Source organism: Meriones unguiculatus, chromosome X (assembly GCF_030254825.1).
Source record: "Meriones unguiculatus strain TT.TT164.6M chromosome X, Bangor_MerUng_6.1, whole genome shotgun sequence".
Taxonomy (NCBI): domain Eukaryota; kingdom Metazoa; phylum Chordata; class Mammalia; order Rodentia; family Muridae; genus Meriones; species Meriones unguiculatus.
Window position 1 is genome coordinate 41,604,810 of NC_083369.1, and position 15,070 is coordinate 41,619,879.

At 38.0% G+C, this 15,070-nt stretch overlaps 1 protein-coding gene and 1 pseudogene across 1 annotated transcript in view; one reads left to right on the top strand and one right to left on the bottom strand.

Moving 5' to 3' along the window:
- The window catches only part of Rp2 (RP2 activator of ARL3 GTPase), a 30,944-nt gene extending 26,001 nt beyond the window's left edge, over positions 1-4,943 (top strand). Inside the window, exons 4-5 of the mRNA XM_021629267.2 lie at positions 1,965-2,050; positions 2,391-4,943. Coding sequence (XP_021484942.1) covers positions 1,965-2,050; positions 2,391-2,474 — 170 coding nt within the window. The 3' untranslated portion in view covers positions 2,475-4,943. The remainder of the gene's footprint in view (positions 1-1,964; positions 2,051-2,390) is intronic.
- Positions 4,944-12,831: 7,888 nt separating this feature from the next.
- Positions 12,832-14,670, bottom strand: LOC110542490 (large ribosomal subunit protein uL23-like; annotated as a pseudogene).
- Between the last annotated feature and the right edge of the window lie 400 nt (positions 14,671-15,070).

Consider the following 15,070-nt stretch of genomic DNA (forward strand, 5'->3'; position numbering starts at 1 on the left):
AAAATTTATGTAAATTGGTATTTTGCATACTTGTATATGTTAAGGTTATCAGATCCCCTGGAATTGGAGTACAGACAGGTATGAGCTGCCATGTGGGTGTGGGGATTCAAACTCAGGTCCTTTGGAAGAACAGCAACTGCTCATAACTGCGGAGCCATCTCTACGGCCTCCTCAGTACCCTCTTCTTATCATCCACATTTTCCATGGAGCCTTTTTGCCAAGAGCAAGGAAATATGGGGCTGGAGAGATGGCTTAGTGGTTAAGAGAACTGTCTGCTCTTCCAAAGAACCCAGGTTTAATTCCCAGCACCTACATAGCAGCTCTCAACTGTCTGTAACGCCAACTCCAAGGGATCTGACACCTTCGCATTAACGCACATAAAATAAAATTAAATAAATTAATTTTTAAAAAGGAAGAAAAATATAAGCAGATACCTTTCCTGTTACTCAGTACCTATTATAATCTACAGATACTGTGGTGCTATGAACTCATAGCTTAATTTGTTCTCTAGGTTAAGCGTAAGGTTGACTGCTGTATTGCTTGCCTCTCCTGTACGTTTTCTGTATTAAATTGCAACCTTCCAGTTACTTTGGTGCCAAATATAATGAGATCTTTTTCATTCCTTTGTCCAGGACACATAACTACATTAAACTTAGCATATTTTATTTGTTCACTTTAGTATTTCATGCTTAGTACTCCATTATTCTATATTGCTTTATGTTTGTTTAATTAGTATATGTCTGTTTTCAAGTCACATTTGTAAACCCCTGGAGGTCAGAACTTCTCCATCATCTAGGAGATAAAAAGCTGATCTGTTAAGAATATAGTGATAGCTGAATGAACATTAATTGAATTAAAGTACACATTCTCATGGCCTAATTGGCCTTGGCCATGCTTGCCAACAAAACTGTTATAGTCCAGGTTTACCAAATATTAAGTCCTGAATCTTTACCCCCAAATGGGGGATTTTAAAAGTATTCAAATTAATGGATAGGAAAGGAGGCACAAATATTTCTCTTCAGAGGATTAAAAATTAAAGCTTGATCTTTGATTTTAGAACATAGCTTTAAGGCACACTCAAGGAAAAATTTTTCAAGGAGGCATTGCTTTAGTGCCTGGCCTGGATTCCCTTTTGGTTTAGTGCCATAGTTGGTGGGCTAGAACTGGCTGGTAAGTAGGGGAGCTGGAAGGAAGGCCAGCTGCCTGGTAAGGCTTGTTTATATTGACTTGGGATTGTTTTTTATCTTGTTTGGTATTTTGCCCATTATTCTTTGTAATGCTAATGAGTAGAGATTCTTTGGTTTTGTTTGTTTGTTTTCTTTTGTTTTAAAAGAAGAATAAAAACCAGGCAAAACAGACAACTTCCACCAGTTTAAAATAAGACACTAAGAGGGTTAGAGAGATGGTTCAATGGTTAAAAATGCTTGCTGCTCTTGCAAAGGACTGGAATTTGGATACCAGCACCCAAATCTGTCAGCTCAGAATCAGGTGTCTGTAACTCCAGCTGCAGAGAATCCAGTGACCTCTTCTGGCCTCCACAAGGCACCCGCACTCCACATGCTCATACCCACACACATACATAATTTTTTAAAATGTGACACTAGTCCTATAATAGAACTGGAGCTACTCATCATAGGATGAGACTCAGTGTTTTATGATAGAGATGGGGGGGGTGAAGTTGTATACCCTTCTATTTACCTCATTTTTTCCCTTGTGATGAAGATACTGGACATTTCTTAGAGGAGAACCCAAAAGTAAATGCTGTAATGCATACCTGTAATCTTCAGGAGGCAGAGCCAGGAGGATGGGGAAAATTTAAGGGCAGTCTGGTCTCCACCATACATTCCAGGCTACCCAGGACTACATACATTGTATCAAAAATCTAAAATGAAATAAACACAACGATTAGTTTTATAATATGTTTGTATTCATACTATGAAAAGACTTCTTGGGGTTCCTTTCAGGTCCCGTGATTGCCTTGGAATTTAATGGAGATGGTGCTGTAGAAGGATGTCACCTTATTATAAATGAGATGTTCAACGGGACAAAGGTATAAGATCTTACTGACTATATCTCAATCCAACTTTCCGTTTTATCTCTTTTTCTTCACAACCAAATAGTACTTTTATCAATGGTATATCCCTTAACCCATAGACTAACAACTATCTGTAACTCCAGATCCACCCTCTTCTGACCTCTGAGGAAACCACCAGGCATGTGTGTGGTACGCATACATACATGCAGGCAAAACATTCATACACATACGAAATAAATCTAAAAAATTTTTAAAAATAAAATCCTAAGCTTTTAAATTTGTTCTGTGAAGATGTGGCTTTTGGCATTTAAGGGCTACAGAACTTATATTTTTGTTTTTCTTGTATTTTAAATAGGTGTTTGTATCAGAAAAGAAGGAGACAGCATCTGGAGATGTTGACAGCTTCTATAACTTTGCTGAGATACAGATGGGGATATGAAGTGGATCATACTATTAAGCTCTTTCCAACCTTTATATAGAGTTTGATAATACATATATTAGTCATTTGGCAGTTAGTAATTTCATGTAAGCCAAAATTATTAAAGGCTATTTTTAAAATAACTCTTTGAATACCATATCATTTACTTAAGGATCTGAAATAATTCATTTATATTAAGTAGTTTTAATCATTTTATAAACTATTTAACTTCCTACAATAAACTTGCAGTTTTATTATTTATCTTCATCTAATACTATTATTTAGAAAACAGAAGTGGATACCAGTTCATGATTTTAATACTAGTTAAAAGTTCTTTCAAAGCCAGGCATGGTGGTGCATGCCTTTAATCCCAGCGCTCGGGAAGGTAGAGGCAAGCTGATCCCTGTGAGTTCAAGGCCAGCCTTGTCTACAAAGCGAGTCTAGGGCAGCCAGGGCTACACAGAAACCCTATCTTCAAAACAAAACAAAACAAAACAAAACAAAAGTTCTTTCAAATCTCTGGTAATTTAAACTTTCTATCTTTCCTTAGTGCTCTATGATACTCACTTAAGAGTATATTTTGTAACTTATTTTTTCTTTTAATTTAGAGGAACTTTTTACTAGGTGATAATTAATAAACCTATGCACTTTTTTCAGAAATACATATCCAGTTAAATAATCATTTCCTTCTTGCATTATATGACTAATGAGATTTTGTACATTGAGTTTACATACTATTTTGTAAATTAAATTTTTTAAAGAAATGGGTATGTGAAAGCTGACTGTGGTGGTGCTATCTGTAGTACCAGGCTACTTGGGATGCTGAAGTGGAAGAATCACTTGAGCTCAGGAGTTCAAGGCCAGCCTTGGCAATATAATTAGACTCTATTTCAAAGGAATAAAAAACTAAGATATTTGATAACCAGCTTTGCAAATACTCCTAAGTGATGCTGGCATTGCTGATTTAAGGACTACTTCTGAAGTAGTATGGCTATTTTTTTTAGGTACAACTGCTACCAGATGATTCTTCTATTTTCTAGTAAGAAAAAGTGTATGCAACATAAAACTATAGAACACCAATCTGCAGCAGATTTGACAGAGGTAATTACTGTCTGACAGCCTTTGTGACTATCAAGAAACTAGAACAAAACTTGTGACTTTTCGGTAAAGAACACTTAGGTATGACGGTAAATTAGATAGGTTTCAAAATCTCCATATATATTTTTTTTTACTCATGTCAACTAATGTTCAAGAATGATAAAAAGTTTTGATTACTTGAAATCATTATTTTTCAAATCCATTTGATCATGGTAATTTTCCAATAGGTATGGGAGTTGTTCAGAAATACACATTGAGGGGTCCAGTCTAAAGATGCTTTAGGGTGTGTTATCATTGAAATTAATATGTTCTGAAGGTGTTGATAGGTTGATCTTCACACATTTGCCAGCTAACAGGAATAACTTTCATAGGCCCATTTAAAGTGATCTGAAATTCTATTTTTATAAAGCTGAGATTAAAAGTGACCACTTGTAAAATTCCCTATTATGGTTGTTACTAAAAGTGTATTTTCATGTTGAAAGTGGTTTTGGATATTTTCAGGCCAACGTATACCTACCGTATTGAATTGTTAGTGTGTAGAAGCAATACTTTTTATTTTAAATTAATAATAGTGAGCACCTATACTGTGCCTAGCCTTATGCTGACCTTCAGCATTTCAACATTTCTTTTATAAGAGCACCGTGTTCTGCAAAGTCAATATGATCTTATAAGGTGCAAATAAAAACTGCTGGCAGGCATAATAAAATTTCCTATCATAATTTATAAATGATCTTTGCAAATAGTGGTGAGAGGCATTTAGCTAAGCTAAAGTAAATGCATTCTTTTCGTTCTTCATTATATTACTAAATGTCATTCACATTTAAAACAAACTCAATACTTGTTTTTTTGTTTGTTTGTTTGTTTTTTCTGGACTACACTGAGGTTTTGTTTTGTTTTGTTTTTTTAATCTCATCTATGGCATTGTGCAAAAACTCAGGACTATATTGTAAAAGAAACATTAATTTAGATTTTCCCACCAAATTTAGTATGTTAACCAAAGCCTGAAATTTTCTATCCAGTTAGATAAGAACTTTTACTGACGCTGGATATTACTGACATTAATAACTGTCAGTTGCCTATTGAATATCTGATAGATTTTTAAAATAAGGAGTTCTATGTTAGTTGTTTCTGTAATTCTAAACTTTGATAGTACTCATACTAACTATATTTGATTTCTGAATAACTTAAATTTATGAAAACTAATAGCAATAAAAAGTGATTTTATTGTCATATTTGTTTAAACATCTTATTAGTTTACTTCTCTTGCATTAATAGTACTGCTTATTTCTTTTGTATTTGTATATTTATGTGTAGCTTTTATATTTAAATTTATCTAGTGTTTATAAAATGTGCTTTGCAATAAAGGTTAAAATTAAAATGGTTTAACACAAATTTTTGAAGGGTATGTCTATAGTTACTCATATATACCAAAATTTGATACAATTTTTGTTTTCCTTTTGAGTTTTGTTATATAATTTTTTCCAAGCAGAACATTTTATTTCATCTTATTTTACAAGCAATATTTTTAAATTTTTATAATTTTTCTTCACAATTTATTCAATATATATTCTGATTGAAGCCCCCCTCCCTCAACTCCCCCATTTCCACCCTACCTCCCTCTTCCTTCATCCCCTTCCCCTGATCCACTGAAAGGAGTTCTCCACCATTGCCATTTGCCCATAGCTAGGTAAGTCTCATCAGGACTTCTTGGATCCTCTTCCTCCATGGCCTGGTAAGGCAGTATCATCAGGGGTGAGTGATCAGAACGCAGTCAACTGAGTTAATGATAGAGACAGCCCCTGATCCCCTCCCTCAGAGATCCACATGGAGACTGAGCTGCCAATTGGCCACATCTGAGCAGTGGGTCTAGGTCTTCTCCATGCATTCCTCTGTTGGTGCATCAGTCTCTGCAGAACCCCCCTGGTTCAGATCTTTTAGTTTTGTTGGTCTCCTTGTGGATCTCCTGTCCCCTCTCTTCCCACCCCTCTCTTCCTACATAAGACTCCCTGTGCTCTTCCCAAAGTTTAGCCCTCAGTCTCAGCATCTGCTTTGATCTCCTGTTGGGTGAATCCTTTCAGAGGACCCTCCCATCCTGATTACTCTCTTCCACCACTTTTGGTGTCTATCCTGTTTGACATTCTGAATGAGATTTAAGCATCCTCCCTAGGGTCATCCTTAGTGTTTAGCTTCTTTAGGTCTGTAGATGGTTATTCTATATTATGCAGCTAATATCAGCTTATAAGTAAGTGTATACCATGCCTATCCTATTTCTGGGTTAGCTCACTCAAGATGACCTCTTCTAGTTCCATCCATTTGCCTGCAAATTTCATGATTTCCTTGTTTTTAATAGTGGATTAGTATTCCATTGTGTGGATGTACCACAATTTCTGTGTCCATTCCTCCATTGCAGGACATCTAGGTTGTTTCCACATTCTGGTGATTACAAATAAAGCTGCTATGAACATAGTTGAACAAATGTCCTTATTGAATGGTGGGGCATCTTTGGGGTATATGCCTAGGAGTGCTATAGCAGGATCTTGAGGAAGCGCTATTCCCAATTGAGAAAGCACCAGATTGATTTCCAAAGTGGTTGTACAAGTTTGCACTCCCACCAGCAATGGAGGAGGGTTCCTCCTTTCTTCACATCCTCTCCAGCATGTGTTGTCACTAGAGTTTTTGACATAAAACCAGATACACTAAATCCGTTAGAAGAAAAAGTGGGGAAAAGCCTTAAACTCATTGGCGCAGGAGACAACTTCCTGAACAGAACACCAACAGCTCAGGCTCTAACCCAGATGTCTCTCAACAGAGGAATGGATACAGAAAGTGTGGTAGATTTACACAATGGAATACTACTCAGCAATAAAAACAAGGAAATCATGAAATTTGCAGGCAAATGGTGGGATCTAGAAAATATCCTGAGTGAGATATCCCAGAAGCAGAAACACACACACGGTATATACTCACTTATAAGTGGATACTAGACCTAGAAGATAGGATAAACATACTAACATCTGTACACATAAGTAAGCTAAACCAGAAGGAGAACCCAGGGTAAGATGATCAATCCTCACTTAGAAAGACAAATGGGATGGACATTGGAAGTAGGAGAAAACAAGAAACAGGACAGGAACCTACCATAGAGAGCCTCTGAAAGACTCTACCTAGCAGTGTATCAAAGCAGATGCCGAGACTCAAAACCAAACCTTGGGCAGAGTGCAGGGAATCAATGAAAGAAGGTGAAGTTAGTAAGATCTGGGGAGGACAGGAGCTCCACAAAGACCAAATATATCTAGGCACGGGCGCCTTTTCTGAGACTGATTTTCCAACCAAGGACCATACATGGATATAACCTAGAACCCCTGCTCAGACATAGCCCATGGCAGCTCATTATCCAAGTGGGTACCCTAGTAAGGGGAACAAGGACTGTCTCTTACATGGACTTAGTGGCTGGCTCTTTGACCTCCACCCACTGGCTGAGGGAGGAACAGTCTTCCTAGGCCACAGAGGAGGACATTGCAGCCAGTCCTGAAGAGACCTGATAAGCTAGGATCAGATGGAAGGGGAGGAGGACCTCCCCTATTAGTGGACTTAGAGAGGAGCAGGGAAGAGATGAGAGAGGGAGGGTGAGATTGGGAGGGAATGAGAGAGGGGGCTACAGCTAGGATACAAAGTAAATAAACTTTAATTAATATTAAAAAAACAAAAGTTTAATTTAAAAAAATTTTACAATTAATAAATGGGACTTCGTGAAACTGAAAAGCTTCTGTAAAGCAAAGGACACTGTCAGTAGAAGAAAACAACAACCTCCAGACTGGGAAAAAAATCATCACCAACCTTACATCCGATAGGACTAATATCCAGAATATATAAATAATTCAAGAAATTAGACACCAATAAACCAAATTAAATAATGGGGTATAGAGCTAAGCAGAGAATTCTCAACAGAGGAATATAGAATGGCAGAGAAATACTTAAAGAAACACTCAACATCCTTAGTCATCAGGAGAATGCAAATCAAAACAACTCTGAGATTCCATCTCATTATATAATTTTTAACCTTAAAAAAACAAGATAGTCTATTCTATGTATCACACTAATAACAAATTAACTGCATGCAGAGTATGTATGTGTCTGATGTATATATGTACATATGTATATACACAAGGTACTCTGAAAATTAAAAGGAAGAAATATTTTAATATAAGTAATTTCCAGCATAATGTTTTCTTTGCTAAAGAAAATAAGTCACATTTTATTAAGACCAAAGTTTTTCTATGATTAGGCATCTTTCTCTTCCATCTTTTAAAAATCTAGGTTTAGCATATACAGTTATAATCACAGCACTTGGGGCCAACAACTATATATTGAGTTCCAGGCCAGTGAGACCCTGTCTCAGAAGCAGAAAGATGCACACGGTATATACTCACTCATATAGACATATAATATAGGATAAACCTACTAAAATCTGTACACCTAAAGAAACTAATCAAGAGGGAGGACTCTTGCTAAAATGCTCAATTCCTATCCAGAAAGGCAAAGAGGCTGGACATCAGAAGAAGGAGAAAAGAGGGAACAAGTCAGGAGCCTGACACAGAGGACCTCTGAAAAGCTCTGCCTTGCAGACTATGAATGTAGATGCTGAGACTTATGGGCAACCTTTGGGCAGAGTGCAGGGAATTTTAGGAAAGAAGTGGGAAACAGTAAGATCTGGGGAGGACAGGAACTCCACAAGGAGAGCAACAGAACCAAAAAATCTGAGCACAGGGGTCTTTCCTGAGACTGATATTCCAACCAAGGACTATGCATGGAGATAACCTAAGACCCCTGCACAGATATAGCCCATGGCAGTTCAGTATCCAAGTGGGTTCCATTGTAATAGGAACAGGGACTGTCTCTGACATGAACTGAGTGGCCTGCTCTTTAATTTCCTCACCCTGAGAAGGAAGCAGCATTACCAGGCCACAGAAGAAGACAATGCAGCCACTCTTGATGAGACCTAATTGACTAGGATCAGAAGGAAGGAAAAGAAGTCCTCCCCTATCAGTGGACTTGGGGAGGGGCATGCAGGCAGAGGGTGGAGGAAGGGAGGGATTGGGATGGGAGGAGGGAGGGAACCACGGGGGGGGGATACAAAGTGAGTAAAGTGTAATTAATAAAGAAAAATTAAAAAAGAAGAAAATAAATAAATAAAAAATTATGATAAACTTTTCTTTAGGCTTATAAAAATATATGGCGTTCTTATTGTCAAATTTACCAGTCTTTGCCCTTCTTTCTCAGCTCATAAAACAAAACACTGAAAGTGCAAATTAGTCAGTTTTTTTAAAGTATTTATTTATTATGTATACAATGTTCTGTCTGTATGTATGTACATCTGCATGCCAGAAGAGGGCGTCAGATCCCAGTATAGATGGTTGGCGCACCATGTGGTTGCTGAATTGAACCCGGGACCTCTGGAAGAGCAGCCAGTGCCCCTAACCTCTGAGCCATCTCTCCAGCCCCCTGGTCAGTTTTTAAAAAATATAACATTATTTTTATTTCTACTTATAAAGGATCTATAAGCACATTAAAAACATTTGGAGCATTGGGAACAAGCAGAAATGACAACACACTAATAAAATTGCTTCCTGTTGGATAATTCTTGATGTCTAAACTTTGTTTTTCTCATAAAAGATATATTTTAAGTTTTCTATATAAAAGGGAAAGTGATTTGGAGCATGTTAAAATTTAAGATGCTCATTCTATGTTAGTTCTCCAAGCTCTAGAATCAAGGTGCTTTTAACACCCATTCTAGAAAACATTTTATCTTTTAAAAGCATCTCCTGACAGTAGACGGCAATTAACATGGAGGCCCTCAATTAGTTAACATGCACTTACAGATTATAGAATGCTGGGGCCTTGTATCACACCCCTCCCTCCTTCAGGGATCTTGTTGGAAGAGGAGGTTGGAAAGATCCAGAGGTTGTGGAAGATATCAAGGGAACTATTTTCCAGATACAAACAGGCAGGTGCATATATGAACTTATAGTGATTGTGACAGCATACACAACACTAGTGCAAGGTCCACCCAGACAAAAATCCTAGCATGGAGGGAGAAGGTAGGCACAAAAATCCCACCATTAGCTAAGAAGCTATTGTTATTTGATATTATCTGGGAGAGAGAATTGGTTTTCTTTAACAGTGTGACCCTGGGTAGATTTACCACAGACAGGCCACACTTCCAAAACTAGCTAGCAACAGAAACTGGACTTGATGGGAGCAAAAAAAAATATTTCAAAATTATATGAGAAGTAATGGGAAGATAGAGAGGGTATTTATGAGAGGAGTTGGGGGGAAGGGTGAATGTGTTCAAAATATGTCACATGAAATTCCCAAAGAATAAATTTGTTTGAAAAAGAGACACAGGAGGTGTAATGTAGATTATCTATTGGGATTGAATTTTGTGGTTTAATTGCTGTGTTGTGTCTGTAAATACTGTTCTACTTAAAAAATAACACAGAATCCTTATTTTTTTAAGTATAATACTTAAAAAGCCAGCCTTAATGTAAAATATTGTAGCTTCAATCATAATTGTCCTCAACCTTGTGGACATGTGCCATGACACATATGCCCTCTCACAATAATGAAAATTATAGAAGGTCATGTTTGGGACATTTGTATTATATTTTCCCCCAAGGCTCAGGAAACATTGCAGAAAAGAGGCAGAATGATTTAAGAACCAGAGGTCAAGGAAAACTACTATGAAATAGTGTCTTGTGAATATAACAGGTCCCTTGTACTCCTAAATTCAGAAACTGTGGTTGTCTTCCCAGAATTTGTACAAGATCAAGCCAATTAGCCCGCCAACTCTGATTACCTGTGTGGTACCTCACAAGATCAAGCCTGTCAACACTCCAACATGGATGGATGGGACTTACAAGACTCTACTCCTAGCCATTGAAAGGGAGATGGTAGATGGAAGTCCTGGGAAAAATGGGGTGTGGATATGATCTAAATATGTGATATTCATATGTGAAATTACAAAAGAATACAACCAGGAAGTGGTGACACGTCTTTAATCCCAGCACTCTAAAAACAGGCCGATGTACAATTTGAGTCCAGCTGGGTCTACAAAGTGAGTTCCAGGATAGCCAGAGGCTCCTACACACAGAAATCCTATCTTAAAAGTCATTATATATATATATATATATATATATATATATATATAATATTATTATATATATAATTTCATGTGTTAAAGGCATAGTCACCAGCAGGTGCTGCCAGAAGGTGGTGGTGATCTTAGGAAATAGGGTCTAGTGAGGGTCACTGCTTGCATGCCCTTCATTTGAACCAGGACCCTTCCCCTTCTTCTTTATGCTTCCCAGATACCATGAGGTGAACGGCTTTGTTCTATGTCCAAATCTATGGTGATGCCTTGCTACAGGCCTGAAATGGACCAGTTGACTATGGACTAAAATAAACCAGTCCTCCTAAAAAGTTGGTTTTCCTCTGGTATTTGGAACAGCAGCATAAATCTCAATAGTGAAAAACTTTTTGTTAAGTGAAATAATGCCTTCACTGTTGACTTGTTTTTCTTTTTTGGTATATACAGAGGTAGAGATAAATCATTATACTGTTTTACCCCTTTCCTTATATCACATTATGGCTCTTATGGGTAAGATGTTCAGAAATGAATTTCATCCACTTTTAATGATTTCATACTTTCTTTGTGAAAGCTTTTTCTCACCTATATATAGTGAATATAACTGGTAATCTTCAGCATTTTCACCCTGGCCCTGGTCCTCCTGTCACCTGCCTTCACTGTTAATCTGGCCCACTTGTAATTAGGCTAATGAAAAATAACTTAAATTTTGTGACAGCTAATCAGCTGTTACTTGTAGTGTCCATTAAAAATGAAAAGTAATTTATAAATATTAAGTATCTTTGTGCTGAGCAAAGTGGATGTGCTGCTTTGTAAAGTAGTTTAATGGTAAGGGCAACACACAACCAGCCAGCCAAGTAAGAAAAAACAAACAAACAAACAAAAAAACAAGTAAGTATGCTGCACTTTCAATTGTAAAATGCAGGTTAGTTTGATAGGCTCATTAATAGAATCTTTTATACTGTTTTTCTTATAAGCAGTACGTGATTTAAGACTAATTTTAAGTGTAGGGGATGGAACCCAGGACTACCACTGAGCCATCCTTATATTTTCTCTCATTTGAGTCTTGGGGTTTTAAAGAGTCTAAAGTTTCCAGGTTTTTGTTTTGTTTTTCAGATAAAAAAGAAAATGAGGGTCAGAAAGTTTGAATGGCCTATCCAGCTAATACCATCATTGAACTGCAGTGCAGACCTCTTTGCTGTCCTCTTGTGGTTACTAGGGAAACAAGACTCACTCACTTCAGCCTCCAATGTGAGGCCTTTTCCAACAATCACAGACAGAAAGGCCTGGTTCCTGCTTGATGCTCACACATGCTTCCTACAGATTTCTAAGAACCCATCCTCTATTTCCTTCTGGCTACTCATATTCTACTCGAGCATCTGCATCACCTAGGAACTTGTTAGAATCAGCCCCACTCTAGACCTGTTAACGAAAAACCTATGAATATATAATTCAGGAAATACAGGCATTTATGTGCATTCATACTAATGTATGAAAAGCTCATTCTGTATTATTTGACCCCAAGGTCTGGAATCAAAGCTCAGAAAGTACTATGTTATTAGGGAATAGATGACCAACAATGTAATCAGTGTTTAATAAATGTTTTTATTAGATTATTCACCATCTATAGTACAAGCTTAGCTTCTCATGTAATTAATTCCTCTCTTGTTGTACTCTCCTTGGTTTGTGAATTAAAAACAAATAGTTTTCAATATTAAAGTTGTTTTTCTTTTGTGCTGAAGTATTAACTATCATCTCTCTCCTAGGAAGCTTTAAGAACATCAGTGATGTTCGCTAGAAACAATATCACAGACATTTCTGACTTAAATTTGTACCTGATGTGTTTCTATGTTGAGGCTTAGGTGATTGTTTGATGCTAGGCTGAATTAAGATAAAGAACAGTCAACTACTTGCTTTGGACTTAAGGAGGAAGTTGGTCTCCTAGGATCTGTCACTTTTTTTTTTTTTTTACATCTTTCCATTTGACATGTTCACATACGAGTTTAGGTATCCATAAAACATATGTGAATGTCAGTTTTTCCAGATTTGGGACCTAATTTTTTTTCCTCGATTGAAGACTTAGCTTAAGTCTAAACAGTAATGGAAAACTAAAATCCCAAACTCATAAATTTACCTTTATTTATTTTGATAGCTTTTCTTCCCATTACTCAGTAAAAATACATTCATGTCTTTATCTGAGATTTGGACCTTTTTATGGTGGAAAAAGTATATATTTAGAATTAACCAGCTGGAATCAGTTTTGATGATCCCAGTTTTGTTGGCAACATCCAGAGCCAACCGAACATATGCCTTCTTCTCTCCATCAGGCCTTATCAGGGTATTCACTTAGGCCACATCAATGTCATAGAGTTTCTTTTGGTTTTAATTTATTTTTTTATTAATTACAGTTTATTCACTTTGTATCCCAGCTGTAGCCTCCTTCCTTTCCCCTCCCAATACCACCCTCCCTCCCTCATAAGTCCAATGATAGGGGAAGTCCTCCTTCACTTGCCTCTGACCCTAGCCTATCAATTCTTATCAGGACTGGCTGGATTGTTTTCCTCTGTGGCCTGGTAAGGCTGCTTTCCCCTTAGGGGGAGGTGATCAAAGAGCCAGCCACTGAGTTCATGTCAGAGACAGTCCCTGTTCCCCTTACTAGGGAACCCACTTGGACACTGAGCTGCCATGGGCTACATCTGTGCAGGGGTTCTAGATTATCTCCATGCATGGTCCTTGGTTGGAGTATCAGTCTCAGAAAAGACCCACATGCCCAGATTTTTTTTGTTCTGTTGCTCTTCTTGTGGAACTCCTGTCTCCCCCAGGTCTTTCTATCCCCCCTTCTTCATTCATAAGATTCCCTGCACTCTGCAAAAAGTTTGGCTATGAGTTTCAGCATCTGCTTTGATACCCTGCTGGGTAGAGTCTTTCAGAGGCCCTCTGTGGTAGGCTCCTGTCCTGTTCCCTGTTCTCTCCCTCTTCTGCTGTCTATCCCCTTTGCCTTTCTGGATGAGGATTGATCATTTTACCCAGGGTCCTCCTTCTTGCAAAGCTTCTTTAGGTGTACAGATTTTAATATGTTTATCCTATATTATAAGTCAAATATCCACTTATAAGTGAATATATACCATCTGTGTCTTTCTGCTTGTGGGATACATCACTCATGATGATCTTTTCTATTTACCACCATTTGCCTTCAAATTTCATGACTTCTTTGTTTTTAATTGCTGAGTAGTATTCCATTTTGTAAATGTACTATAATTTCTGCATCCATTCCTCGGTTGAGGGACATCTGGGCTGTGTCCAGATTCTGGCTATTACGAATAAAGCTGCTAAGAACATGGTTGAGTAATTGTCCTTGTTGTACTCTTGAGCATATTTTGGATATATGCCTAGGAGTGGTATAGTTGGACCTTGAGGTAGCACTACTCCTAACTGTCTGGGAAAGCGCCAGATTGATTTCCCAAGTAGTCATACAAGTTTACATTCCCACCAACAATGGCGGAGGGTTCCCCTTCATAGAGTTTCTTCATGGCCTGTTTGATCTGGTGCTTGTTGGCCTTGATATCTACAATGAACACAAGTGTGTTGTTCTCCTCTATTTTCTTCATGGCTGCTCGGTGTTCAAGAGAAATTTGATGATGGCACAGTGGTCAAGCTTGTTTTTCCTGGGTGCACTCTTTCGAGGGTATTTGGGCTACCTCTGGAGCTGTAGGGTCTGGGGACAAAGGAAGGTGAGTGGCATGTGGATCTTCTTCCTGTGGCTATGGACCCTTTTCAGCACTACCTTCTTAGCTTTCAAGGTCTTCACTTTGGCTTTGGGAGGGGCAGGAGCATCCTTCTTCCGATTTTGGGCCATCTTGGAGAAAAAAGTAACTTGGACCTTTTTACATTAGGTGTATCTATTTGACTGTATCTTCCTGTGACCCCAGGGGGTCCTGCAGAGACTGATGCACCAACCAAGGACCATACATGAAGAGGACCTAGACCTGCTGCTCAGATGTAGCCAATAGGCAGCTCAGGTTCCACATGGGTTCCTGAGTAAGGGGAGCAGAAGCCTCTGTCATGAACTCAGTTGCCTGCTCTTTGATCACTTGACCCTGGTGATGCTGTCTTGCCAGGCCATAGAGGAAGAGGATCCAGGCAGTACTGATAAGATTTGATAAGCTAAGGTCAGATGGCATAGGAAGAGAACTCCCCCTTTCAGTGGACTAGGAGAAGAGGATCGGGAAAAGAGGGAGGGAGAGTGAGACTGGGAGGAGTTGAGGGAGGGGGTTTCAATCGGGACATATAATGAATAAACTGTAAATAAATAAATAAATAATTTTTTAATTTTTTTAATATTAATCACAGGTTATTTACTTTGTTTGTATCCCAG